The sequence below is a fragment of the Ovis aries genome, chromosome 13 (genome assembly GCF_016772045.2).
Source record: "Ovis aries strain OAR_USU_Benz2616 breed Rambouillet chromosome 13, ARS-UI_Ramb_v3.0, whole genome shotgun sequence".
In the NCBI taxonomy this organism is placed as follows: Eukaryota; Metazoa; Chordata; class Mammalia; order Artiodactyla; family Bovidae; genus Ovis; species Ovis aries.
In genome coordinates, this window is record NC_056066.1 from 17201715 (window position 1) to 17229416 (window position 27702).

At 40.1% G+C, this 27702-nt stretch overlaps 2 protein-coding genes across 15 annotated transcripts in view; one reads left to right on the forward strand and one right to left on the reverse strand.

Moving 5' to 3' along the window:
* Nucleotides 1-27702, forward strand: part of ABI1 (abl interactor 1) — an 86063-nt gene that overhangs the window by 36904 nt on the left and 21457 nt on the right. For 8 of the 14 annotated variants that reach the window (XM_004014201.5, XM_004014204.5, XM_004014203.5 and 5 more), the window contains exons 3-6: nt 22365-22541; nt 24548-24562; nt 25297-25397; nt 26565-26705. In XM_004014201.5, coding sequence (XP_004014250.1) covers nt 22365-22541; nt 24548-24562; nt 25297-25397; nt 26565-26705 — 434 coding nt within the window. The remainder of the gene's footprint in view (nt 1-22364; nt 22542-24547; nt 24563-25296; nt 25398-26564; nt 26706-27702) is intronic. The other 6 variants (XM_004014196.5, XM_012188216.4, XM_012188214.4 and 3 more) reach the window with 1 other exon arrangement.
* Nucleotides 3573-4950, reverse strand: LOC121816303 (transmembrane emp24 domain-containing protein 9-like). Its single transcript, XM_060397255.1, has one exon. It carries the CDS (start codon nt 4804-4806, stop codon nt 4231-4233), a length of 576 nt encoding a protein of 191 aa, XP_060253238.1. The 5' UTR covers nt 4807-4950; the 3' UTR covers nt 3573-4230.

The following is a 27702-nucleotide window of genomic DNA, read 5'->3' on the forward strand; positions in this document are numbered from 1 at the left end:
AAGTATAGGACAAAGAACTTTCTTGTTTCGGACTGTTTAAGAATAACCTGCTGCTATGGTGCCCCATCAGTCCTGAAATCCTGGGTGTGTATTTTCTAGACACAAATACATGCTACTGCATAGCTGTTAAATCAGGTGATTAACGTGGATATATTACTACTCTCTACTCAAATTTCTACTTCAGTCTGCCAGTTTGTTCAGTTACTTTATGGGAAATTGAGCCAGTTCAGAAGCATTTAGTTATCCTGTCTCCTCAGCCTTCTTCAGTCTGCCACTGTTCCTCAGTCTACGCGCGACTTTCCCTGACCTTGATACTTTTGAAAACTATAGACCAGTTCATTTGTAGAATGTCGGTATGAATATGTTTAATGTTTCTTCATGAGTAAATTCATGTGATAAAGAGACTTTGGAGGCAGTAGCTTCCTATTTAAAAACCACTTTCATTGTCTTAATTTTTTTAAGAAAACTTTTTTGCTTACTTTTAAGTCTTTTTCTAAGTGTTTCTAGCATTAGGGCTTGTAAATTCATAATAATATCTAAAGATAGAGGAATTTTATTAAAGAATCTGGCATGACACACATCAGGGCATAACACCCCTAAGAATGTTTTGTTATGTTAGAGATCCAGCAAAATTTATTGTCATAGGAATTTTTATTTCAACTTGTCAAAAATTATTAACTGTGCTGTATTTTGCCATTAAGATCATTGCACATTTAAAAATCCTTTGGTCTCTGAGTTGCAAGTGGTACTTGAGAACTTCTAAGACATAAATAAATGTACTTAATTGTGGCAGAAATTATTTCTAAAATAACCCTCTTGGTTAAAAACAAATTGTGTGCATTTTAGCTCTGAAATAATTTGAAAATCCAAACGAAGGCATTAGACCGCTGTTCTAAGCCTATTTTTAGTTATATTTCCTTTGAGCTGATTTCCTTTCTAGCCACCTGCAGTTTTATGTGCAGTCACACGTGTTCATTTTTTCTGAAATTGTCCCCTCCCTTTTCCAAGCTTGGCATGAAAGTAGCTTCTCTAATGTTTTTAGTTTGTTCTTTTCAAAGAGCAAAGTATAAATTATAAAACCTCCATTGAGTAAATTCATGTAAAACTGTTTTTGATGAAAGACAGCATTAATATGGAATAAAATACTCTCTGGCCCTTGAGTTCTTAAAAACTACAGCCTATTTTGTCTTGATACTGTTAATATACTCCATGTTAACATACAGAATATATCCTTCCCTTTCTTTTACTTTCTTTTTTTAAAATTTTTATTTATTTTTTTAAATTTATTTTTATTTTTAGTTTTTTATTTTTAAAATTTTAAAATCTTTAATTCTTACATGCGTTCCCAAACATGAACCCCCCTCCCACCTCCCTCCCCACAACATCTCTCTGGGTCATCCCCATGCACCAGCCCCAAGCATGCTGCACCCTGCGTCAGACATAGACTGGCGATTCAATTCTTACATGATAGTATACATGTTAGAATTCCCATTCTCCCAAATCATCCCACCCTCTCCCTCTCCCTCTGAGTCCAAAAGTCCGTTATACACATCTGTGTCTTTTTTCCTGTCTTGCATACAGGGTCGTCATTGCCATTTTCCTAAATTCCATATATATGTGTTAGTATACTGTATTGGTGTTTTTCTTTCTGGCTTACTTCACTCTGTATAATTGGCTCCAGTTTCATCCATCTCATCAGAACTGATTCAAATGAATTCTTTTTAACGGCTGAGTAATACTCCATTGTGTATATGTACCACAGCTTTCTTATCCATTCATCTGCCTTTTCTTTTACTTTCAACTTTTTCCAGTTAAGATTTGCCTCTTCTAAGAATAACTGGATTTTACAAAAAATACAGTGTGGGAGTTCACTTGTAGGCTAGTGGTTAGCATTCCTTCCAGCTTTCACTGCCATGGCCCAGGTTCAATCCCTCGATGGGGAGCTGACATCCCGCAAGCCAAGAATAAAAAATTAAAAACAAAAATAGTGTAACATTTTTTTTAACTGGGGCATTTATTGCATATACACTTAATGTAGTTATTGAACTATTTGGATTCACATGAGCCACCATTATTTTCTACCTTTTATTCATGTCATCTATTCCATTGGTTTCCTTTCTTCTGGATTAACGTTCTCTTTCGGGTTAACATTCTCTGGAGGCCTTACGGTGTAAGTGTGCACGTGTGTGTATGTGCATATATGTGCGCATGCATACATGTGTATGTATGTGCATATATGTGTGCATATATGCATGTATGTGTGTATGTATGTACACATGTGTGTGTGTACTGCCTCCTGCTTATGGTGATTGTTTCCTTACGTGTTTTATAAACTTTGGTTGTGAGCCCGTCTTAAGATGTCATCTTTGAGATCTCTCTGCATGCTGAGGGTGATTCGTTGGTAAGATAATTGAAGATGTATTCCTAGACAGTTTTATTCTGTTATTCTGTCAGGTGTTCTTGGGGTATGATCAATCAAGGACTATTGAGAGTTTTGTACCTGAAAACATGGGAACTTGTTATACTTTCTTGGATAACTGCCCTCCCCCTCCCCCTCAGGGGTGTGTGTGTGTGTGTGTGTGTGTGTATTAGTTTCCTAAACACTCTTGTGATGACATAAGCTCATATCAGTAATCGATAATCTTTCTGTCTCAGGATTCTTAATCACATCTGCAGAGATCCTTTTGCCATGTCACTTCTACCTTCCCACATTCAGCAAACCAAGGCCTTCTATTTTGTTCCCATTTGAAAGAGAAAGTGTTAGTCGCTTTGTGACCCCATAGATTGTAGCCTGCCAGGCTCCTCTGTCCATGGAATTCTCCAGGCAAGAATACTGAAATGGGTAGCCATTTCCTACTCCAGGGGATCTTCTGACCCAGGAATTGAACCGGGGTCTCCTGTATTGCAGGCAGATTCTTCACCGCTGAGCTGCCAGGGAAGCCCTTGTTCCCATTTGGTGTAAGTCTTAAGTCTGTTAGTGGCCAGCAAACCTCTGTGGAGTAACTTCTTTGATGTTTTCTGTTCTGATCTTTAGTCCCCCCCCTTCTCCCTCCTCCCTGGATTTTGTTTGCTGTATTTAATATTGGACTTCGAATTTTTAAAGAATCTATCAAGTATGTTTAGGCAGTTCATAACTGGGAGAGTTTGGAGGTATCTAATCTGCCATATCGCCTCAGTTGGTATTCCTTTTTGTTTTCCTGTTATCTTTTAATTTTAAATGCTTTTAATTTAGCCTTAAAAAAAAAAAACCAACCCCCAAAACCTCAGTGAATCTCATCTTTGAACAAGCTTGTCATTTAACTGTGGTTAAAGTCAGTTTCTCTTCTTTGAGTACTCTGTTTTGCTCTTATTGACAAACTGCCTTTTTTGTTTTAATCTGACCCCACCTGTCCTGGGTTATTCTGATCCTGATGCTCAACCAGACCAAGACTCTCTCTTTATTACTTCCTGTTTCTATTCTTGACTGGTCAAGTGGTTCTCTTTCAGTACAAATTTGTGTTTTCTATTTCTGTCTCCTTCGAGCTAAAGGCATATAGATATTATTCTTTTTTTTTTTTTCAATTTTTTTAAAATTGGGAAACCAATGTAACAAACCTAGATTATTGAAAATGAAATCAGTAACTAAGACTCTGCAGGCCCCATCCCCAACCAGCACCAAGGCCTCTGCTTGGCCTGACCCAAGTTTCTTTAGTCCCCAAAAGAACAACCACATAAAGAACCTGGGGTCAACCTCAGGGCTACTTTCCCACATTGCAACTCCCTATACCCCACCCTCAATTGACACACACCCTGGACCAGCAGGCTGGGTCTAGGCCCAAGGAGGGAATAGTGAGGTTTCCTGGGTGGCAGGGAATCACAGCTATGCCCCGGTCTGGTCAAAATTCCAAGTTAGCAAAGGAAGACTGGCTTGCCCACCCGCTCCCCTCCCCCCAGTCACCCCAGACAACAGGCTCCCATCCCTGATCAGTAACACTGTGATTCTGAGGTGTCAGTAGGGCTCCCGGTGGCTTCACCAGATTACTGCAAAGGGCCCGGGGAGGGGGCAGGCATTTACCCAACCACTTGATCAGTATTAGCCAGCCAAGCTGCTACCCTCGGCTTGGGCTGTGGCCCGTCTCCCCTCCAAATACCCATGGCTGGAAACCAGTCCTCCTGCCAGACAGAAGTCAGTCCAGGAGGTCCTTTCTTCCCCAGCCAGGAAGGAAGGCTGGCCTGGGAAGCCTGGGATGGCTACACCAGCTTCTTGGCTTCAAAGACACTCTTGAGGTGTCTCATCTGCCAGACACCGATGGCTACAAGGATGAGGGTCTGCAGGATGAACCACCACAGCACCCTTTGGATGGTGCTCTCGCTGGTCTGCCGGAAGCGTTCCTCTTGGCACCGCTGGTGGTTCTGCTCTTTCTGGATCTGCTCCACTTGCTCGACCAGCTGTCGCACTCGTAGCTGCAGCTCACTCAACGTGTCTTTGGCAGCAATTTCTGCGTAGTCGTTGGCATGTTCACCTACCTGGATGTCCAGGTGAACTCTCAGCATGCCTCCAGCAAAGAGAGAGAACTTGGTGGAATTAGAGTGAAGACAGATCTGATGCTCACCAGGGGTCTGGGAGGTGAAGGTGAATCTGGCTTCAGAGCCATGCTGCCGGGCCAGGATAGCTTTATCCTCTGGGTCTTTAACCTCCACGAACATGCCAAGCCCAGGGGTGGCCGGCTGGTACTCCTCTCGCTGCTTGTCGTAGAGCTGCATCCGGTAGTTCCCTATAACCATGGTCTCGTCCGGAATCTCCTCAATAAAGCACTTTTTTTCCATCTCCCCAATGTGGAAGTACAGCGTGCCTCCGCGGGCCGCAAGCCACAGCAGTAGGAGGAGGACCTGAATGATCCTACCCAATCAGGACCCAGGGCAGAGCCCGACGACCCACAAGCTCCGCTCAGCAGCCATCTTGCCCCACCTCAGATGTTATTCTCTACTGAGCAGTTATCACTGGACTTGGTTTCACAATTCCCTCCTCCTGTCTGATAGTATGTGAGTGTGCCCAGGCCAGTCAGATACTACCAGAGGATTATAGTGAAAAGCTGAGATCTGTTTTGCCCCTTTCTATACTCAGTCTTGTTCTCTAGAGCACTTTAATAGGAACTACTGCGTATCAGGCCTGCAATGCAGTAGACCCTGGGTTCGATCCCTGGGTTGGGAAGATCCCCTGAAGAAGGGAATGGCAACCTACTCCAGTATTCTTGCCTGGAGAATCCCATGGACAGAGGAGCCTGGTGAGCCACAGTCCATGGGGTTGCAAAGAGTTGACACCACTGAGCGACTAAGACAGAACTGTGTATCAGATGTTTTGCACATGTGAACACCTGTGAGTTAATTCACCCTCACAACAACCCCACTTCCCAGATGAAAAAACGGATGCTCACAGAGGTTATTTGGCTTGTTCAGCCATACATCTATTAAATGGCATTATTTGAACCAGGAAGTCTGGCTTTAGAATCTGCTTTATTGTCACTATGCTGGACTGCTTTGGTTTTAGAATGAAAACTATTTTCCCTCCATACTTTGAAAGGCAGGATTGTCCATTTCTTCTAGCTGCCAGTATTGTCACTGAGATGTCTGATGTGTCTGATTCTTTGTATGTAACTTGCCTTTTTCTCTCTGAAAACTTTGGAATATTTATTCTTGTTAGCTGTGATATTTTGAAATTTCACAGGGATATAACTTGGTCTTTTGAAAGTACATTATGCTGGTATTTGGGGGATATGCTCCTGTATTTTGGGGTGCTATGTGTTTGTTATTTCTCTAATTTGTTTTCCTGTATATTCTGGGAATATTCATAGATTCATATATTCCCATTTTTTCCTAGATTCAGATATTAGACCTTTTAAATTAATGTTTTGGTGCTGTTTTCCTTTTTTGTTTCTTTACCTTTGGAAGACATCTCAAAAATAAATTCCAGTGTATCAGTTACTGTTCTTTCTAATGTTTCAGAATGTTTGTTTCTTTTTCACAAGTTGGGTTTTTGTCAATGAATTATCTTTTATGCTTCATATAATACGTACATATATATTTCATGTAATGTAAATCCTTTTCAGAAAAGGATTCCTCTAATCTGTACAAAATCCAGGGGGGAGTTTCTTCTTTTTAGTTTTTGTTTTGCTTTAGGTCTTCCCTCACCCTGCCCTGCTGTGTTGTCTCAGATGATCTGGTGGTTCTAGTCTGCTTCTGTTTAAGAATGTGGAACTAAAATGCTTAAGTAGAAACTATAAATATGTGACGGAGACTGTCACTTGGTGGTGTGAGCAGGCCTTACCCAAATCTAATAGACAGTTAATTCTCCAGCTTTTAGCTCTGTTCCTCACTTTTTAAAAAAATTTTTTTATTGAAGGATCATTGCTTTACTGAATTTTGTTTTCTATCCAACCCCAACATGAATCAACCATAGGTATCCATATATCCCTTCCCTTTTGAAGCCCCCTCCCATCTTCCACCCCATCCCACCCCTCTCGGTTGATACAGAGCCCCTGTTTGAGTTTCCTGAGCCATACAGCAAATTCCCATTGGCTATCTATTTTATATGTGGTAATGTAAGTTTCCATGTTACTGTTTCCATACATCTCACCCTCTCTTCCCCTTGCCCCAAGTCCACAAGTCTGTTCTCTATGTGTTTCTCCACGGCTGCCCTGTAAGTAAATTCTTCAGTACCATTTTTCTAGATTCCATGTATATGCATTAGAATACGATATTTATCTTTCTCTTTCTGACTTACTTCACTCCCTATGATAGGTTCTAGGTTTATCCACCTCATTAGAACTGACTCAAAGGCGTTCCTTTCTATGGCCGAGTAATATTCCATTGTGTATATGTCCACAACTTCTTTATCCATTCATCTGTTGATGGACATCTAGGTTGCTTCCATGTTCTAGCTATTGTAAATAGTGTTGCAGTGAACAATGAGACACATGTGTCTTTTTCAATTTTGGTTTCCTCAGGGTATATGCCTAGGAGTGGGATTGCTGGGTCATATGGTAGTTTTATTCCTAGTTTTTAAAGGAATTTCCATACTGTCTTCCATAGTGACTGTATCAGTTTACATTCCCACCAACAGTGCAAGAGCATTCCCTTTTTCTCCACAACTTCTCCAGCGTTTATTGTTTGTAGACTTTTTGATGATGGCCATTCTGACTGGTGTGAGGTGATGTCTCATTGTAGTTTTGATTTGCGTTTCTCTAATAATGAACGATAAAGGACTTCCCCTGGTGGCTCAGATGGTAAAGTGTCTGCCTACAGTGCAGGAGATCTGGGTTCAATCCCTGGGTCGGGAAGATCCTCTGGAGAAGAAAATGGCAACCCATTCCAGTACTTTTGCCTGGAAAATCCCATGGATGGAGGAGCCTGGTAGGCTACAGTTTATGGGGTCACAAAGAGTCAGACACTACTGAGTGACTTCACTTCACTTAATAATGAGTGATGATGAGCATCTTTTCATGTGTTTGTTAGCCATATGTATGTCTTCTTTGGAGAAATGTCTGTTTAGGTCTTTTTCACACTTTTTAATTGGGTTCTTTGTTTTTCTGGTATTGAGTTGTATGAGCTGCTTGTATATTTTGGAAATTAATCCTTTGTCAGTTGTTTCATTTACTATTATTTTCTCCCATTCTGAGGGTTGTCTTTTCACCTTGCTTATAGTTTCCTTTGCTGTGCTTTAAGTTTAATCGGGTCCTGCTTGTTTACTTTTGTTTTTATTTCCGTTACTCTAGGAGGTGGGTCATAGAGGATCTTGCTTTGATTTATGTCATCGAGTGTTCTGTTTTCCTTGAAGAGTTTTGTAGTTTCTGGTCTTAAATTTAGGTCTTTAATCCATTTTGAGTTTATCTTTGTGTATGGTGTTTGGAAGTGTTCTAATTTCATTCTTTTACATGTAGCTGTCCAGTTTTCCCAGCACCATTTATTGAAGAGGCTGTCGTTGCTCCATTTATACTCTTGCCTTCTTTGTCAAAAATAAGGTACCATTGGGCGCATGGGGTTATTTCTGGGCTTTCTGTCTTGTTCCATTAGTGTATATTTCTGTTTTTGTGCCAGTACCGTACTGTCTTGATGACTGTAGCTTTGTAGTATAATCTGAAGTCAGGAAGGTTGAATCCTCCAGCTCCATTCTTCTTTCTCAGCACTGCTTTGGCTATTTGGGTCTTTTGTGTTTCCATATGAATTGTGAAATCTTTTGTTCTAGTTCTGTGAAAAATGCCGTTGGTAATTTGATAGGGATCGCATTGAATCTGTAGATTGCATTTGGTAGTATAGTCATTTTCACGATATTGATTCTTCCTACCCAGGAACTTGGAATATCTCTCCATCTGCTTATGTCATCTTTGATTTTTTTCATTAGTGTCTTATAATCTTTTGTGTACAGTTCTTTTGTCTCCTTAGGTGAGTTTATTCCTAGATATTTAATTCTTTTTGTTGCCGTAGTGAGTGGGATTGATTCCTTAATATCTCTTTCTGATTTTTCATTGTTAGTATATAGAAATGCAAGTGATTTCTGTGTATTGATTTTGTATTCTGCAACTTTGCTAAATTCGCTGATTAGCTCTAGTAATTTTCTGAAACTTTCTTTAGGGTTTTCTGTGTCCAGTATCATGCCATCTGTGAACAGTGAGAGCTGTACTTTTCCGATCTGGATTCCTTGTATATCTTTTTCTTCTCTGATTGCTGTAGCTAGGACTTCCAGAACTATGTTGAATAGTAGTGGTAAAAGTGGACACCCTTGTCTTGTTCCTGATCTTTGAGGCTGCTTTTAGTTTTTCACTATTGAGACTAATGTTTGCTGTAGGCTTATCATATATGGTGTTTACTGTATTGAGGAAGGTTCCTTCTATGCCCATTGTTTGAAGAGTTTTCATCATAAATGGGTGCTGAATTTTGTCCAAATTTTTTTCTGCATCTATTGAGATGATCATATGGTTTTTATCTTTCAATTTGTTAATATGGTATATCACATTGATTGATTTGGGTATATTGAAGAATCCTTGCATTCCTGGAATAAACCTAACTTGATCATGGTGTATGAGCTTTTTGATGTGTTGTTGGATTCTGTTTGCTAAAGTTTTGTTGAGGATTTTTACATCTATATTTTTGCATTTATGTTGCAATACATTGATATTGGCCTGTAGTTTTCTTTTTTGTGTGTGTTGTCTTTGATGGTGGCCCCATAGAATTGAGTTTGGAAGTGTTCCTTCCTCTGCAATTTTTTTGAAAGAGTTTTAGAAGGATAGGCATTAGCTCTTCTCTAAATGTTTGGTAGAATTCTCCTGTGAAGCCATCTGGTCCTGGGCTTTTGGTTTTTGGGAGATTTTTGATCACAGCTTCAATTTCAGTGCTTGTAATTGGGTTGTTCATAATTTCTATTTCTTCCTGGTTCAGTCTTGGAAGATTGAACTTTTCTAAGAATTTGTCCATTTCTTCCAGGTTATCCATTTTATTGCCATATAGTCGTTCATATTAGTCTCTTATAATCCTTTGTATTTCTGCATTGTCTGTTTTAACCTCTCCTTTGTTACTCACTTTTAAAAGAGAAACAGTTGTATTGAGATAGAATTCACATACCATACAGTTTACCAACTTAAAGTGTATAGTTCAGTGGCTTTTGTTATATTCATGGAGTTGCACATGCATCACCACAAAAATTTCAGAGTATCGTAATTATGTCAAAAGAAACTTCCATCCTTCTTAGCTCTCACTCGTCAGTCCCTGCCTTCTCTCTCCACCTAGCCCTCGCAGGTGGTCGTTTACTTTTTTCCCTATCGATTGCCTGTTCTGGGTATCTCATAGAAATGCTGTCATGTAGTAAGTGGTCGTTTGTGATGTCTTCTTTCACTTAGCATGATGTTTTCAAAGCTCGTCCATTTTGGAGCACGTGCCAGTGCGGATTCCTTTTTACTTCCAAATAGTATTCTATTTTGTGGATATAGCAAATGTATCCATTTATAAGTTAATGAATATTTGTATTTTTTCCAGTTGGGGGTATTAATGGATAACACTGCTGTGAACATCTGTGTACCAGTTTCTGTTTGGACATGTTTTCAGGTACACTGGTTATATACCTGTGAGAGGAATATTTCCGCTGGATCCTGTGGTAATTTTGTGTTTAACCCTTCAGGGGACTGCCGACTGTTACCCTGAGTGGATGCACCATTTCACATTCCCACTGGCAGTGTGTCCCGGTTTCAGCTTCTCCACGTGCTCAGAAGCTCTATTCTATTTTTTTTAAACAGCCATTCTAGTGGATATCAAGTAGTATCTCATTGTGATTTTGATTTTTTTCCTCACTTTTGTAGTCTAAAGAACCTGTTGCTTCCGAATTCTCAGCCTCTCAACGGTCATTTTTTTTCTTTCAGGATAAATTGCCTTGGCATCTGCGGGTGTTTGGGGTTCTAGCTTCTCCTGTTAACATTGCCTCCATTTGCTTTCTGATATTTAACGATTTGTTGGACATTCTTGTCCACTCATTTTTCTCCTCTTATATCCCTTTATCATTCTGGAGAAGGGAAAAAATGTGTATATGTGTGGCAGGTGGTACATACCTGCCAGATGCAGAGTGGTAAAGAATATACCTGCCAGTACAGGAGACCTAGGTTCAGCCTCTGGGTCAGGAAGATTCCCCTAGAGAAGGAAATGGCAACCCACTCTAATATTCTTGCCTGGGAAATCCCATGAAAATCCATGGACAGAGGAGCCTGGCAGGCTGTAGTCCATGGAATCGCAAAGAGTCGGACACAGCTGAGCACCTAAACAGCACAGCAGCATGATGTGTGTGTGTGTTTGTGTAAATATATAAAACCAGTGTAATCAGTTCTCTTAATCTACCAACTTGTACCTTTAAATATTCTTTCTTTATGAATATCCCCAAATGATATCCTTTCTTGTAAGAATTACAGGACCAAAAATATTCCTGTGATGAATATGAAAGAAATGAGGCTCGGAAGGGGTTATTATTAAGTACACTCCAAATCCCTTTGAAATGTTAGGTTTAACTCTTCTGATCATACTGATTCGATTTGTACTCCTTATTGTATGTTTAATATAGCTGGCATGACTTAAATGAACTAAGTAACAATTTTTAATTTCTAAGATTCCTTGTAAGAGTTGTATTTGGTATAGGCTATAAGCTTTAACTGGTTTAACACCATCTGGTGAACTCAGTTAAACACTTGAGTATGGATTGGGGAACAAAGAATAATAACAATAAAAGCTAACATTAGTTTTTTCCAGATGATAGACACTGTTGAAAATCCTTTATCCATATTAGCTCATTTAAACCTTCATATTAACTGTGTGAAGTTGATAAAATTACTTGTTTTTAAACCTCCTCTGTTTGATAAGATAACTGTGAGGGCATGGAATAGTTAAGTAATTGCTCCAGGCTACACAATTAGCAAATGGTAGAGTTTGCTTGGAGAAGGCAATGGCACCCCACTCCAGCACCCTTGCCTGGCAAATCCCATGGACGGAAGAGCCTGGTGGGCCACAGTCCATGGGGTCGCTAAGAGTCGGACACGACTGCGACTTCACTTTCACTTTTCACTTTGATGCATTGGAGAAGGAAATGGCAACCCACTCCAGTGTTCTTGCCTGGAGAATCCCAGGGACGGGGAAGCCTGGTGGGCTGCCGTCTATGGGGTCGCAGAGTCGGACATGACTGAAGCAACTTAGCAGCAGCAGCAGCAGCAGAGTTTGCTTTTAAATCTATGCAGTTTGGTTCTTGAGTCTGTGCTTTTGAAGTCATTGTATTACAACGCCTGACATTTCTACAGAATTTTTAATGTATTATCTTTTCGAGAGGATAGGGACACTCCTGAAATATTAAAACATTTTTCTGGGCTCCAGAATCACTGCAGATAGTGATTGCAGCCTTGAAATTAAAAGATGCTTACTCCTTGGAAGGAAAGTTATGACCAACGTAGATAGCATATTGAAAAGCAGAGACGTTACTTTGTCAACAGAGGTCCATCTAGAAGGCTCTGGTTTGTCCAGTAGTCATGTATGGGTTTGAGAGTTCGACTGTAAAGAAAGCTGAGCGCCGAAGAATTGATGCTTTTGAACTGTGGTGTTGGAGAAGACTCTTGAGAGTCCCCTGGACTGCAAGGAGATACAACCAGTCCATCCTAAAGGACATCAGTCCTGGGTGTTATTGGTTGGACTGATGTTGAAGCTGAAACTCCAATACTTCAGCCACCTGATGGGAAGAACTGACTCATTTGAAAAGACCCTGATGCTGGGAAAGATTGAGGGCAGGAGGAGAAGGGGACGACAGAGGATGAGATGGTTGGATGGCATCACTGACTCAACGGACATGGGTTTGGGTGAACTCCGGGAGTTGGTGATGGACAGGGAGGCCTGGCGTGCTGCAATTCATGGGGTTGCAAAGAGTCGGACACAACTGAGCGACTGAACTGAACAACAACAAGGAGTAGTAGTTGGGAATAAGTACAAGTTCATGATCTGACATGTAGAAGATGAACTGTGACCTAATGTTCTTTTTTTAAAAAAGTGTTTTGGGGGGAGAAAATTTCTTTACAGTATTGTGTCAGTTTCTGCCATACAACACAAATCAACCATAATTAAACATATATCACCTCCCTCTTGAGACTCCCCTTCCTCCCTAATGTCCTCTTAAAAGTTCATATTTACTTTAAATCCTGGTTTGGATAAGATGATTAAATCAAGCACATAACAAAAAGTATATATTTTTGAGGTGGACACATAATTGCCATGTAGAGTGTTGTAAAGTGTACATTATATTCTTAAGCAGGAGGTTAGCGGACAGAAAAATGTCCTAGGGTTGTACCAAAAAAGTGAGTGTAGGCCAGAGTGTTAGTGACAGTCTTTCCCAGGATAAAATATTTTGGAATGATTCTGAGTGTTTTATTATATTATGTTTTTCCACCAGAGTCTTATTTTGTAGTTCATCTTTTCTAAATAGATCTTTTTTTATAGTGTGTGTATATATAGGTCATTCTGAATCAAGTTAACTTCACAGTTGATTGGGACCTTGTTTCAGGCTTATTGAACAAAGGCCTGTAACACAGAATTTTGGGCAGAGGGCCATTTCCAAAGTCTGCTCCAAAAGAAGCTGTAACAGACAAAGATTGTCTCTTTCTTGGCTGAAGGCTTCCTGTGTGAGGCTTGTCTCAGGCTTCTTTTACACTTTTTCTACCCCGTTCATACTCCTCCTTTTTCTATTCAGGGCAAAAGTATTTTGGTTTTCATTCGGTAGTTACTCTTTCAATGAGCATTTATTGTGATTTTACTTACATACAAGTTTCTTTGCTTGAAACCTATAAAGCCTCCCTGTATGGACACTGGCATTTATGGGGACGGTAGCCCTTCCAATATGATAGTGTAGAAAATATGTGAAATATTGAATAGTTTTGCTGTGTCATATTCTTTCCAGCCTGTCTTTCGATAATTAAAGAGGATTTTTTTTTCTGGAGAACATATTTAAAAGGAGCATATGCTTTCTTTCCTTCCTTCCCAACTTTACCCCCTACCCCCTTTACCACCCTGGAACTTCCTAAAGTGCTAAGGGGGAGTATAGTTAAAACAATGAATTTCTGTACAATAACTTTAAATAATCATGTCTTAAAAGGGAATGAGAGAAAATGTTAATCTGTAGTTAATCCAAGTGGTGTATATATGAATGTTTGTTTTATCATCATGTTTGAAGCATTTCATAGTTAAACCTGAAAAAAGGGCAATTTAAAAATCTTATCTACTTGTGAAATTTTTCTTTTTTATTTCGACATTCATTTTAGAAAACTTATTCTTTCTAGATAGAATCACTCTTGGAATACTGTGCCTGTTCTTTTCTTTGGACCTTCGCCTTCTACACAAGTTGTTTCACCTATTCCTATTTACTTCCCCTTCCCATATTATTAAGGGCTCACTCGACCCTTTAGGAAGAAACCATTAAATTTGGTTTTCCAGCTTTTTAGTCTTTCTTTAGTAACTCCTTAATATGAGTACAGTTCAACCTATTTTTATTCATGCTCTTTTAATTGTCTCTTATCTCTAGGCAGATGTTGTGGTTTCATGCCTCTTGGCCTTTTTTTGTTCTGTTCCTTTTGCTTGTTATCCCTCTCACCTCCACCTCCACCCCAACCCCCCACAGTCTGTTTTCTTCTGTTTGGCCTGCCAAATACAGCTGGCTAAAGTGAGGTTTCTTTTATGGAGTCTTATGATGGTGCTCCAGGAATATTAGTCTTTTTTTTTTTTTTTCTCCCTGCTCTGTTTGTGTTTTTTGTGCAATTAAATACTTTAAAAAGTTATACTTAATAACATTCAAAAGAATAAATGTAACATAAAATTTATAACAAAATAAACATGTGCTTCTACCACCAAAGTTTACTAGAAGATGGTCAGTTCTACCTGTGTGCTTCAGTCTACTCCCAGGGAATGTTATTTTCTTGCCCTTTTAAAGTTTATCACATGTATTTGTATCCTTAAATAGTTATTGTTTAGTTTTGTTTGGGTTTGAGTTTTATAAAAATAGATTCAGGCTATATGTAGTCAAAACCAAACCCTGTATATAACTTGCTTTTTTAAATTTATGTTTCTACTATTTATCTGTAATTCGTATATTTCATTCAGAGTAGTTCATTCTCATTAATGTAATAGTTCAAGTATAAATTTGCCGCTTATTTGCATTTATATTTAATTAATCTGGAATTGGTTTTTCCTTCTAGTGAGTGTGGGGTAGGGGTCCATTTTCTGTGCTTCTGTCTGGCAAACTAGTTGCCCTGTTTAAGTAATGCATTCTTCGGCCCTGTGCAGTCACTGTAAGGTAACAAGGTTCCTTATGATCATGATGAGTTTGTTTCTGAGCTCTGTCTTCTGTTGAATCGGTCTATTTATTTAACTCTATTTAAGAACCCTGCTGTCTTACTTTGGCTTTATAGTACATCTGGTTGATTGTAGTGGTTTCACCTGAGCTTCATGGGGCCAGAGATTGCTGTAAGGGTGCTGCAACCTGCTTCTGCTGCTGCTGCTGCTGCTAAGTCGCTTCAGTCGTGTCTGACTCTGTGTGACCCCATAGACGGCAGCCCACCAGGCTCCCCTGTCCCTGGGATTCTCCAGGCAAGAACACTGGAGTGGGTTGCCATTTCCCTCTCCAATGCATGAAAGTGAAAAGTGAAAGTGAAGTTGCTCAGTCGTGTCCGACTCTTAGCGACCCCGTGGACTGCAGCCCACCAGGCTCCTCCATCCATGGGACCTTCCAGGCAAGAGTTCTGGAGTAGGGTGCCATTGCCTTCTCCGGCTGCAACCTGCTAGTCCCTCTCAACTTAGAAGACTCTTGAATTTTATCTTTATTAGAGTTGAAAATTAATTTTCTTTATATCAGACTGATTCTTTTGACTGCTAAAGTGTGAAAGTAAGGAAATTCAAGTGTGAGGAGGAACCAGTCTCCCTGGAAAGGCTGACTTTGGCTTGGTGACCATAATCGTGCCATCATCCAGACGTTTCCGGCCTGTGCCCCTCCTGCCGCTGCCGCATTCACTCACCTTGCCATTTGGAGGGTTATACGCCACTGATCGGGTAGGGAGGTAGACTTTCCTCATTCCCAGTTAGGAGACGGGTGAGGGAGTAAACGCAGAAATTTTTCAGATAATTGGAAATAATGTCCTGAATAGTTCTACAGTGTTTGAGGGAAGTAAGGATTTTTTTTTTAAAAAAGATGATTTTAAAGGGAGTTGTGAACACCGTGATATTTGAGCCATTTTGAATTTTTTTTTTTCCCCATGAAGACTGGAAACTGTATGGGGTGTTCTTTTAAGAAGGATTAAGCAGATAGCTTCAGATTTTTTCATTTTGTCTTCTCAAGTTTAGTCTTTTTGGTGAAGATCACAGTGGTTATACTATGGAGAACAGTTGGAAAGAGGCTAGATTGGCTGCAAATGGACCTGTGAGAAGACAGATGCAGTAGCCAGGGTGAGAGATGATAGTAGACTGACTGAACTGAAATGTTGGAAACACATTTCTGTAACCTAAAGGCAAAAGTGACAAGATTTAATGGTACTGGATATGAAGTGAGTTTTAGATGTCTGAACTGAAGGAGGAAGTGGGGTTAAGTCAACTCTGTATATTTTGTATATTTTAGTATATTTTGGGCACGTTCATTTTGAGGTACCATTGAAATATCCAAGAGGAACATCACAGGTGTTTGTATGATTCTGTAGTGTAGAAGAGAGGTCTAGGATGGAGAAGAGCTTATGGATGTGTAGTAATTTAGACCTGAATGTGGATGAATTTGTCATGGGCAGATTGTAAAGGGGAAGAACCTATGGCTAAACCTGGAGGCACCTTATCTGTCAGGTGACCTTGTAAAGGAGACAGAGAATGAGCATCTATGGGATTAGGAGCAAACCAAGGTGATCTATCTTTTTTAATATTCTGATGAAATCTCAAGATTTTCCCTTCTGTGGAGTAATAAGTACCAAAACTTTAATTCCGTATCAAGTAAAATTTAGTTAAAATTTGTACTGGTTAATCCTGTGCTGGACCTGCTAGAAAAGAAAAGTGTTTAAGACATATGTAGGGGTACATGCGGACGTGTGCACACACTCATACATACACACAAACAAATTTAGCTAACTCCAGTTTAACAAGTTAGCTCCCTCCATAGTTTCATGGATGTTGGTAGAAGACACAGGATTTCTCAGTCAGAGACGTAAGACTTGACAGGGGCAGGAGCCAGAGTTGTTGGCATCCATGCTGCTTTTCCCAACCCGGAGCTCCATAGACTCTGAGGAGGGTGGGTGACGCTTCCGGATGTGTAGTATAGTCCCTTACAGGAGAGGAGCCCCCCCAGACTTCCATAATGGGCAGAAAGCCTGCCTGACCTTAACCCTGGAGGGAGATGACATCTTTTTGTGTGAGACAGTGAGCAAACCTGCCCGTTGTTCCTGAGGGTGACATTTCTGTCCTTCCTCGCTGTTTACTGTGTAGACATACTTAAAATAGTCTGGGACAAAGAGAGTGCCTCTACCTACAAGATGTACAGAAATGCAATGGGTCCAAGGGTAATTGCCTTCCAACAGTATTCATCCCTGATTTCTCTACCTTCTTGGCTTCTGGCAAAATTTTCTATGATTGACCACCCTGAGTAATCTGTCTGACAGAACCTGGGACCAGAGCCATTGAATTTGTCTCATAAAACATGTAATTCAGTTTATGTACTATCAACATGGTAGCGGAATGAGGCCAAACTGCAATATTGACCTCGGTTTGGCTCCCCAGGGTCCTCGACCAGCCAGCTGAACAAATACTATAACCCTTCAGGGTCTGCTCTAGAGAGCCAAGTGGCTTTCTCTTCAAGTTTCTGCACTGCCTTTCTGCCTCGCGCAAGTACTGCAGGAGGATGCTGTAAAGCACAGCCTTGGCCTGGTCTGCAGGAAGGAAGTCTGGGGCGGTTCTGTCATCCCCAACAATACTGACCTGACCTGAATAGTTGACCCTGACCCGAATGGCTCCAGGGCTGATATGATGTCATTGTTCACCTCAGCTTAAGGCAGGGACTGTTCAAACCACCCTTTCTAATTAGATAACTCCCATTTTAGGATTAAATAGTTTGGAGCAGACTGCACATAATTAACAAATCAGTTATGCCTCTGGGGAGCCCCTCCTACTTAGTCAAGAATAGCTATACTTTGGAGAGGTTGTAGCTGTCTGTGGGTACAGGATCTACTGGTGGTGCTTGCTTAAATGCTTGAGGGTCTCTTAGAATCACCCCTAAAGTACAAGTCACCACATTTCTGGAGGGAGGTAAGTTAATGCCTGACTTCCACTTAAATACTTCTGTAAAGAGTGTCCTCCCCGCCCCCGCGCAGCACAGGTGGGACCTACCGAAGGGAGCACAGGCCAGCTGTTTCTCCAGTGTCCTCTCCTGCACAGGTTGTAGGCATCAGGGCTCCCAGTTCAGTACAAATATTTGAATCTAGTAGTTGTTTTGTTTTGGGAGGATTACCTGAAGGTGGTCAGTCAAATCTGTCTTACTTGTCTATGCCACCAGTGAGGTGGCATTCATCTGCCCCTTGGGGTGACTGAATGAAAAGCTACAGAAATTGGGGGTGGTGGTTGGAAAGACACCTGAAGGAACTGGCAGGTGGTTTGGCTGGAGTCAGCAGGTTGGATCGGGATTGTAATACCATAACATGAAAGAGTGCCTTTGATGCAAGGCACCACTGATGATCTGAAGATGGGGTTAAAGGTCAGATGTAGCTAGTCTGCCAATGGTGGGATATGTGGCGTCTCTCTCCAGGAGACAGATGGGTCTTTCTCCTGGACTCACAGTGTGGGATGCAGTGGTTACCTCTGCATGAGGAACAGTCCTTTACTCTGTGTCTGTTCATGGTGGTCCACGTGTTGACGGATCTGGAATGGTAATGGATCTGCTGCCAGTGATGGTGGCCTGGGCAGTGCAGGGTTCATCAGCAGCTGGACTGCAGCTGACCTCGTCAGACCGTGGGCCCTTACCATGGCCATGTGTTAATGACCCACATGTTCTCATCAGCAACTATGATTTGTCTCCACAATTTATATGGCCCATGTTTAAGATGTCAGTCTGTCCTTTTCCAAGTAGCAGACCCAAACAGCTATTCCCAATGGGTACCAGCCTCAGATCAGTAAAAATCTCACAAGGTATATCACAGGGAATATTGGCCAAATCTGTGAGAACATCCTTGAGCTCCGCCCACGGAGCATAGCAGCCATACCCACTTCTCAATTCTGTGTAGCTGGCACTGAGGTCAACACAATGGCCCAGAGAACACCACAGGGTGTCAGCTCAGTTGAATTATTAATGCACCAGGCCCAGGCATCTAGAGGATCCTCTGTGAATCAACGGGCTTCCCTGGTGGCTCAGCAGTTAAAGTGTATGCCTCCAATGCGGGAGACCTGGGTTCAATCCCTGGGTCGGGAAGATCCCCTGGAAAAGGAAATGGTAACCCACTCCAGTATTCTTGCTTGGAGAATCCCATGGACAGAGAAGCCTGATAGGCTACAGCCCACCAGGTCGCAAAGAATCAACACGACTGGACGACTTCACTTTCACTTTCTATGAATCAACAGCGTTGGTTTAGGTGGCAGTATGGAAGAGACATTTTCCCTAAAGATGTAGCTGCTACTCTTTCATGTAAAGCTGGGATGTCATAGGAGCTAGACTGGCTGCATTCTTGAATACACCAAACCCAAGGGGCACCTCCAATGGAGGCTGCTCCTCTTTCCAGAGGCTCCAGTCAGTAAAATCATCCATGCACAGAAACTTGTACTCAGAGGGGTCCTAAGGATGGTGGACACTGGGACCACTAGGGCTTTTCTACATGCCACTCTTTCCCAGTTGGCATAATCTCCTCCGGCTTTTAAGAGCATTCACCCTGCAAGCATGAAAAATATCAGTACCAACTATACATTTATTGGTGGAAGCACAACAGTAATCCATTGAGTTGGTCCCAAGAACCCCACCCAGAAGGACGCATTAGCTTCTGTTCCCCACTGTGAACCACCCCCAAAGCTCGTAGCTGAAAGCAGATACCCTCTCCTTCCACAGGATGGGGATGTGGGCTCCACTATGTTGATATCAGCCAGCTATAAAATGTCCTGCCTTCCCCAGAGTGATCTCACACACACAGGTATGCTTGGTCTTCAATTTCCCTTGGGGACTTGGAGAACTTGGCCTCACCCTTAATCATCTTTCTCTTAAGGATGTTTGGGGAGGTTGGGAGAGAGCGACTGTGCTCCAGTAAACAAGGTCAGTTTATTTGTTTTGAGCAGTGCTGTGGCTGCGAGCATTTCGGGCCCACCTAGAAGGCCTGCGTTCTGTTTCCTATAGCAAGGTCATCATTGCTGATGGACATCATCCATTCTGTCAGGAACACCTTTATTCAGCAGCTACAGCCATATTACTTTTTGGCGGGGGCCATGAGTTTGTACCCCTTGGTTGACTTGGGCTTGATCTGCACGGTGGCATCATTGTTTTTAGGAGTTCACCTTACATGGGCTCTTGGCTGCTCCATTGTCAGAAGACCAGCTCTGTAATTCTTGCTTGATCTCAACGTAGGACTGGGTGTTTTCTGAAGCTGGCAGGGCTGACAGAATTTAATCTTTGGGTGAGTTTCTCCTTCTCTGGTGAATTAACCTTCATCATCATTTAAAACCCAATTTAGGATGGAAGAGCCTGCAGGACAAATCAGTGCCCTTGGGAGATTGTTTCGGGGAAAGTTTCCCCAAAGGGCCAAAGCTGTCTCACAGCAGGCAGGGCCCACTGTCAAAAATGCCGAGGTCTTTGCCTCATCTCGAATGAATAGAAGGTTGAGAAGACAAACTGCAGGAGGGACTGAGCAGGAAGATAGCCAGCTGTTGCCTTTCTTCTTTAACAAGCATTGTGTGTCCCCTCCGACCCTTCAGTCTCCCAAGCAAACTAGCCAGAGTTCTAGGTTCTTGTGGTCCTGCTTAGAGTCGTTACAGTTTTCCTTCTTTCATGCTCAGTATATATCTGAAAGAATAGCCTCCCTCTGCAGATAAATATTATTAGTTGTTTTCGGGGTCCACTGAGTGAGCTTAGTGAGTAGTTGACAGTAGCCAGGGCATCATTCAGGCTGCTGTTTTTGAAACTACTTCCTGGTACTCAGCCTGAAGCTGCTGCCCCAGTTCAGCCTCATTACTAAGCCGTGAAGTAGAGGACCAGACACTGCCTGGGGGACCACGCGAGTTGATCATGTTCACTCACAATTCCCATGGACTTCTCTCAATTTTCATTAGCTATCCTTTCATTCCAACCCAAAAAAGTTTTGTCTTTGTCAGCACTCCATCTTCATTACCGCAGCTTCAAACATTGTGAGGGGTTTGAGATTTTATCCTTTGCAGATGCTCACAAGTTAAGCCAGCCACAATTCCATAGATGTGAGAAGACGTAAGACTCCAGGTTAGAGACAAAGGTCATTATTATGGTCATAGTCAACACTGTGTCAGACACCAGCCCCACTTTCTATAGGATGTGTCCGAGACAGCCAGGTGGTGCCTGGCTGTACACAGTCAGGTGTGTTCCAGGAAAGGAGCTCCCAGCTTAGCGGACCAGCTCTTTTATAATGGGCAGTAAGCCTTCAGACGTTACCTTTGTTATACTGGACAGTAAGCGTGCCTTTTGTGCTTTGAGGAGACACTGTGTCTTCTAAGGCTAGGGAATCAGCATCTCTTCTCACAAGGTGTGCAGAAATACACATAACATTAACCTTTATTTCCTGACAGTCCCCCTCCCCCCCACTTCCACCCCCTTTCAGTTCATTTCACATGCTTCTGTTTTCTCACTGCTTTCTAACTGGTATCATCCCAGTAGTCTTCTCTCTGTCCTCCTGTGCAAGAGGGATCTTTTAGAATACAGACCTGATGATACTGCTCAATTTGAATTTTTTATTGGTTTTTCATTACTGTTGGGACTTTGCTGGTGGCTCAGATGGTAAAGAATCTGCCTGCAATGCAGGAGACCTGAGTTCAATTCCTGAGTCAGGAAGGTCCCTTAGAGAAGGGAATGGCTACCCACTCATTACTATTAGGCCAAAGCTTAAACTGTTGAGTGGTTGTGTAACTTATTTCTCATGTGCTGACTACTATTCAGTTTTGTTTTGTTTTTTTTTTTTTTTTAAATACTGACAGTTAAATAAGAAAAACAAAAACCCACGTTCTTTAAAGCTATAAAGGCCAGTAGTAGGTAGGCTGCAGATGTGTGGGCTCCTTGCTCAAATTGTAACCCCTGGTCTTCTCTGGTCTTCTTTTTTTGCCTCCTTAAACCTTTGTCTGTAATATGCTGTTCTTTTTGCCTTAAATAATTCCCATAATTTGCCTGTGTCTGTTTATTTTTTAAAATGTACTTACTCTATTAAAGCCTTCTCAACCTAGTGGGATGTCTTGCTCTGAACACCTTTAGAGTAATTGCAAATAAACTGTGCATGTGTCACTATGGTGGTTACTTCATCTAGTTGTAATTACTGATTTCTTTATCTGGTCTGTATCTCCGCAAAACAAAGTGTAGGCAATACAGAGTAGGAACCCTCCCTTTCCACACACACCAGGTCTTTGGGAGAGAGAATCGCTTCCCTCAGAATCACTTTGGAATCAAAACCAATAGTTTAGTTGGTGCTTTTAATCAGCTTTAGAGATTCCATGTTTTGATGTCAAAGATATTAATTTGCTTAATTTTGAAGGGGAGCATGTAGTAGTATTCACTGGAAAATAGACATGTGATACAGTCTTAATATGTGGACATTATATATATTATTTACTCTGCCAAACAATATTTTCTTGCTTTGTTCAAATTTAAAATATAGACTGTGGACATTCATAAAGAAAAAGTGGCTCGAAGAGAGATTGGTATTTTGACAACAAATAAGAATACATCAAGAACTCACAAAATAATAGCACCTGCGAACATGGAGCGACCTGTAAGGTATATTCGGAAACCTATTGACTATACAGTTCTGGATGATGTGGGCCACGGTGTCAAGGTAAGTGTCTTCCTATCATATTCTCTTAAAAATTTGCAGGCTATACAGTTTCAGAGTAAACTTGAATACATAGTAGAAACATTTAAAATTATTTGTTAATAATAATGGCTATAGAGCCTGGTTCATAACTTGTGAAGGATTTTCCACATATGTCTTTGTTTTCAAGCTTTGAAAAGATCATGTGATCTAAGGGTTGTTCCATTTTATTAATGGAAACACTGAAGCTTTATAATACATAGGAATGGTGTTTTTAAAGGTTTCAGTTTTATTACAGGAATAAACTGATGAATCATTTCAAAGAGGAATTGGCATCTTACAGACTTTCATTCCTGTGGTATGCGAAGCTTATGATCTACTTAAGGCCTGCAGATAGGGTGGAATAAGAGTTCTATTGTTTTCAACCTGAGAGTCCAGGGAGATGGTAAACTGACTCATCCATAAATGTAAATATTAAGGAAATGAAGTGAGTTTTATTTCCTTAAGATGTTTTATTTCTAAAACGTGCTTGGGGGACATTGAAGTGGGACAGTGAAGTGGAACATTAAGTTGCTAACCAATTACATTTTGAGTTGTAAGGTATAGAGATCATTTCCTTCCAGCATTCCCAACATCTTTGTGTAAATTTACACACACTTAACAGAGGAGCCTGTGCTCCATAACAGGTAAAGGTTACACCATTACACAGTAGCAGAATTCAAGTAGAATTTTTATTCCCAAATAAATTATCCTTACACCCTTTCATTTGGGACTAGTTTATACTTGAATGCTATTTTTTTGTTTTCTCATTCACTCGAAACAGCATATGAGGGAAGATGTTACTTTAGAATAGTATTTAGTGTGTTTTAATGCTATCACATTAATATGTCTTTTCTTCAAAGATAATGAGGCTATTCAAATTTAATTTCTAAATCCAGGTGTGAAATGTAGTGGCAAGGTAGGATTCCAGACATTGTTTAATCTAGATAATAATGAGCCATGTTATTCTAAACAAATGTTAAAGAATACCAAAGTTCTGGCACAGTTTCTAGCAATAAGAATGTGGGTCAAGGTATATTCCATTTTTGGATGCTTTCCTTAATGTTGCTTTTATGGTCACTTGAAAAATGATAAGATACAAATTTAAACGAGATGGAAAGAACTTGAGGAAACCCCTTTTTCCTCAATGTAGAAAAAGACTTCAATCTGGAGATAATTTTCCTTAAGTGGCATGTTGCAAGTAGGCTGCTTTGGACACATTAGTTCTATATATAAGCTGGCCAGGTTTCAAAGATGTAGCCTTCAGGATCAAAGCAGCTTTTTTTCAGTTTTGAATTTTGGTCAGACTTGTTCAGAAGGAAATTTAGAACTAAAACAAACTCTTATCTATTAGTGCTGGCCTCTTTGGATTTGGATTCTTAAGCTTCACATGAGAGGGTTTCCAGACCCTATTTGTTTGTTCCTTAATTAGAATTTGGCTAAGATGTTATGGTGCATTGTAATTTTGTTTTAAACCCTGAGCTGCTAGGTCCTTTTCTGAATTTGGAAGCAACTTGTAGTTTTGGATTTTAACATTTACAGTTGATCACTCTTTAAAATTCTGTACCATTCCAATAATGAAGCATGAGCATCCATTGTCCAGTAGTCTTAAGGTCTGTGCACTGATGCACTGAAATAGCCATACATTTAATGAGCTATGGTGTTTGTATTTAAATCAAAGTTTGTTTTTTATCATCCATGATTCAGTTGAATTAGTTTGATAGGATAAAATACTGACCTAAAAAATTACATAATTTGCATGAGATTGATATAATTAAGTGGTGATTTTCTTATGAATATATTACTTTGAATAAATATGAATATGTGATACCTATGAATATTTCCCTACTGCTCGTGGATGTCTTTTCTTTATAAAATACTTGAACTATGACTGGGTAAAAGCTTATTAACATGAATCAAGTAACTGTCCTATCAGATAAGATATCTAGAATTAATTTCTACTTTTTCCCCCCTTTTTTGCCAACGTAAAGTGGCTAAAAGCCAAGGTAAGAGATACTACTTATCACTTGATCCACAGTATTCCTTCTGTATTGATAGAGGCTGCAGAGCCACTAAAACTTGAAAACTTCTCCTATGTCTGTCTGCTTTTTTCCCCATAGGATTTATATGGGTTAAATATACTCAAACCCAGTTCAAATCAGCAACACTTAGCTTGGATGTGTTAATATATCAAAGATATATTGACATCTGCATTATTATAGGAACATTAATTTTGCTAACATTTATTGCTTTGCTCATTTTTTGATAGTTGCCTTGCTTTTATTGACTTACAATTAGGAGGTTTCCCAGACATTACATGTGACTTTGTTACTGAGTTGTTGGGATAGAGGTGATTTTTCAGATGAATATTTTAGCAAGTTGACACTGAGATCTGTAGTTCATATTCATGCACATGTTTCGAAAATTTTCAGGAATCCGAATATTTGAATTGCAGAAAAGTTAGATCTCAGTGACCATGTATAACAATAAAATAATATATAAAATTCAGTAATCTCACCTGTATTTTGCAATTAATTGGCATGAAGGGAGCAAAATAATACAAAAAGCCAAGTGCAAGTGGTATCTTGACTTTTTAAAATATAGTACCAAAGTCTGTTATTAAAGCTGTCTGGGAATCCTTATTTCACATTCTGATATTTTAAAAATAATAATACATGGTGTCAAAACACCAAGAGAACAATTTGATATAAAAATAAAAGCATTTCTTTCCACATTTCAGCATGGAAATAACCAGCCTGCAAGAACTGGCACACTGTCGAGAACAAATCCTCCTACTCAGAAACCACCGAGTCCTCCCATGTCAGGCAGGGGAACGCTGGGGTAAGAACTCAGTTATATCTACGTTCTTCAGATCCAATGAAGGAAATCCAAAATGAATCTGCCTGTTCTGTAATTTCTCTGAGGAACTCTGTACCAGAAAAGTTTTTTGTATGTGTATAAATGAGCAGTCTATTATTTTCCAATTCATTATAAAAATTTTATATACATATATATAAATCTGACCATAAAATGAAATATTTATTAAAATGAAATAACCGGAGGTTTCCATATATATTGTTTTTACATGTATTTGCAATATTTATATTACAGAACTTTGAATAAGTGACCTGTTTTGCATACTTTGGTTTGGTAGCCTGCAGTTCTTCCATTTTCCCCATTTCTGCTTTCCCTGAGACTTGGGAATCTTTACTGGGAATCCTTCTGTGCTTCTGCTGGTCATTTTGGGGTCCTGCATTCTAGAGTAGCTTTGTGAGAAGGCCAGTGCAGAAAGAAAAGATAAGTTTGTGCCTTCTTCCTTCCCAATTTTCAATGCAATGCAAATACTGAACACTTGGTAAGACAGTCCTGAAAGATTATTCACATTATAGTATTCCTTGTTTTTGGTGGAGGGGCGGTGGAATCGTTACTTTATAGTAACAGGAGTCAGTAAGCAACTTTTTTTGTAGGCTCTTAGTTTCTATTTTCATTTTGTGAACCCCTTGCCCCTGAAAAAAAAACATGAAGTTGTTAAATAGAAAAGTTAAAATCATTTATTGAGAAATTAATGGCATCACAACTGGGGCCAGAATGTACTTGCCCCATATATTAATATTCCCATATTGAGGTAGGAATAAATTTCAGAGGAGATATTTAGCTTCCACAATATATAAGGACAGTGCCTTGTGGGTTACTGAGTTGGGAATCATATGTATTTCAAAGTTTCATATTACTGAGAATTTAAAAAATTAAAACTATTATTTTTAGAAATAAGATTAGTTAGAACTTTTACCTTTCTTAGTGGTTTTCCTAAGAAAAGGTAACAGATTTTAGCTTTTGTTAAAGTGACAAAATTCATATGTTCCAATTAAAGCATTTTTTAAAACCAAACTTTAGTATTTAAAAAAAATTGTGTTATGCTTGGTAATAAAAGGATAGTCACAAATTTGGGGGGAAAATACCATTTTATCTTTCTTATCCATTACTCCTTTCTCTATTATGCTTCTTTAGACGAAATACTCCTTACAAAACCCTCGAGCCTGTTAAACCTCCAACAGTTCCTAATGACTACATGACAAGTCCTGCGAGGCTGGGAAGTCAACATAGTCCAGGCAGGACGGCTTCTTTAAATCAGAGACCAAGGACACACAGGTAAATTAGAATTATAGGTAGAGGGCTGTAGAATTATAGGTAAAGGGCTCCTCTGATGCTAACATAGATGATAAGGTTGAGGATGATAATACTGTATACGTTTCTGTAAAGATTATATCATGACTTCTGTTTAAGATTTTTTAGTATCTATACTACTAGCAGATTGCTAGTATTTCCTCTTTTTGACAAAGGTACGTATATACATTTGGATGAAGACTAAAGAATTTTTTTTTAATGGTCATTTAGGAAAAGATCAGGATAACCACTGTGAAATTTTTTGGGTAAATGGTTAAATATCAGAAACTATACAATGAGATTTAAACTTGAAGCTCTGAGGAAGAATTTCTTAGGAGAGTTGATCTACTGTAGAATATGTTGTTATATAAATTGTTTTTTAAAAAGTTCTAGAAATCAACTACCCAGTGGATTTTTTTCCCCTTTATTTTAAAAAATTCATTTTCTTAATTTTTGGCTGTGCTGGCTCTTCGTTGCTCTGCGGGCTTTTCTCTAGTGGAGGAGAGCAGGGGCTGCTCTCTGGTTGCAGTGCACAAGCTTCTCACTGTGGTGGCTTCTCTTATTGCAGAGCATGGGCTTCAGTAGTGGTGGCACGTGGGCTTAGCAGTTGTGGTTCTCAGACTCTGGAGCACAGGCTCAGTAGCTGTGGTGCCATGGGCTTTTAGTTGCCCTGCTGCGTGTGAGATCTTCCCAGATCAGGGATCGAACTTTTATCTCCTGCATTGGCAGGTGGATTGTTTACCACTGAGCCACCAGGGAATCTACCCAGTGGATTTTTAAAAACTTGGTATGGAACATAATGTGCATTTCAGAAAAGGAGATAATTTATTAATATAAAACTTGATGTATTAATACAAACTGAATATAGTCTAGTAACCATCACGCAGATGAAAAAATGGAATAGTAGCAGCAACCCAGAAGTCCGCTTCAGGCCTTTCCCAGTGATTGCTTCTACTTCCCTCCCCCTAAAGTAACTACTTTA

Excerpts from the sequence above, each read along its gene's own strand:
- LOC121816303 (XM_060397255.1), bottom strand. The coding sequence starts at position 4,806 with ATGGAAAAAAAGTGCTTTATTGAGGAGATTCCGGACGAGACCATGGTT.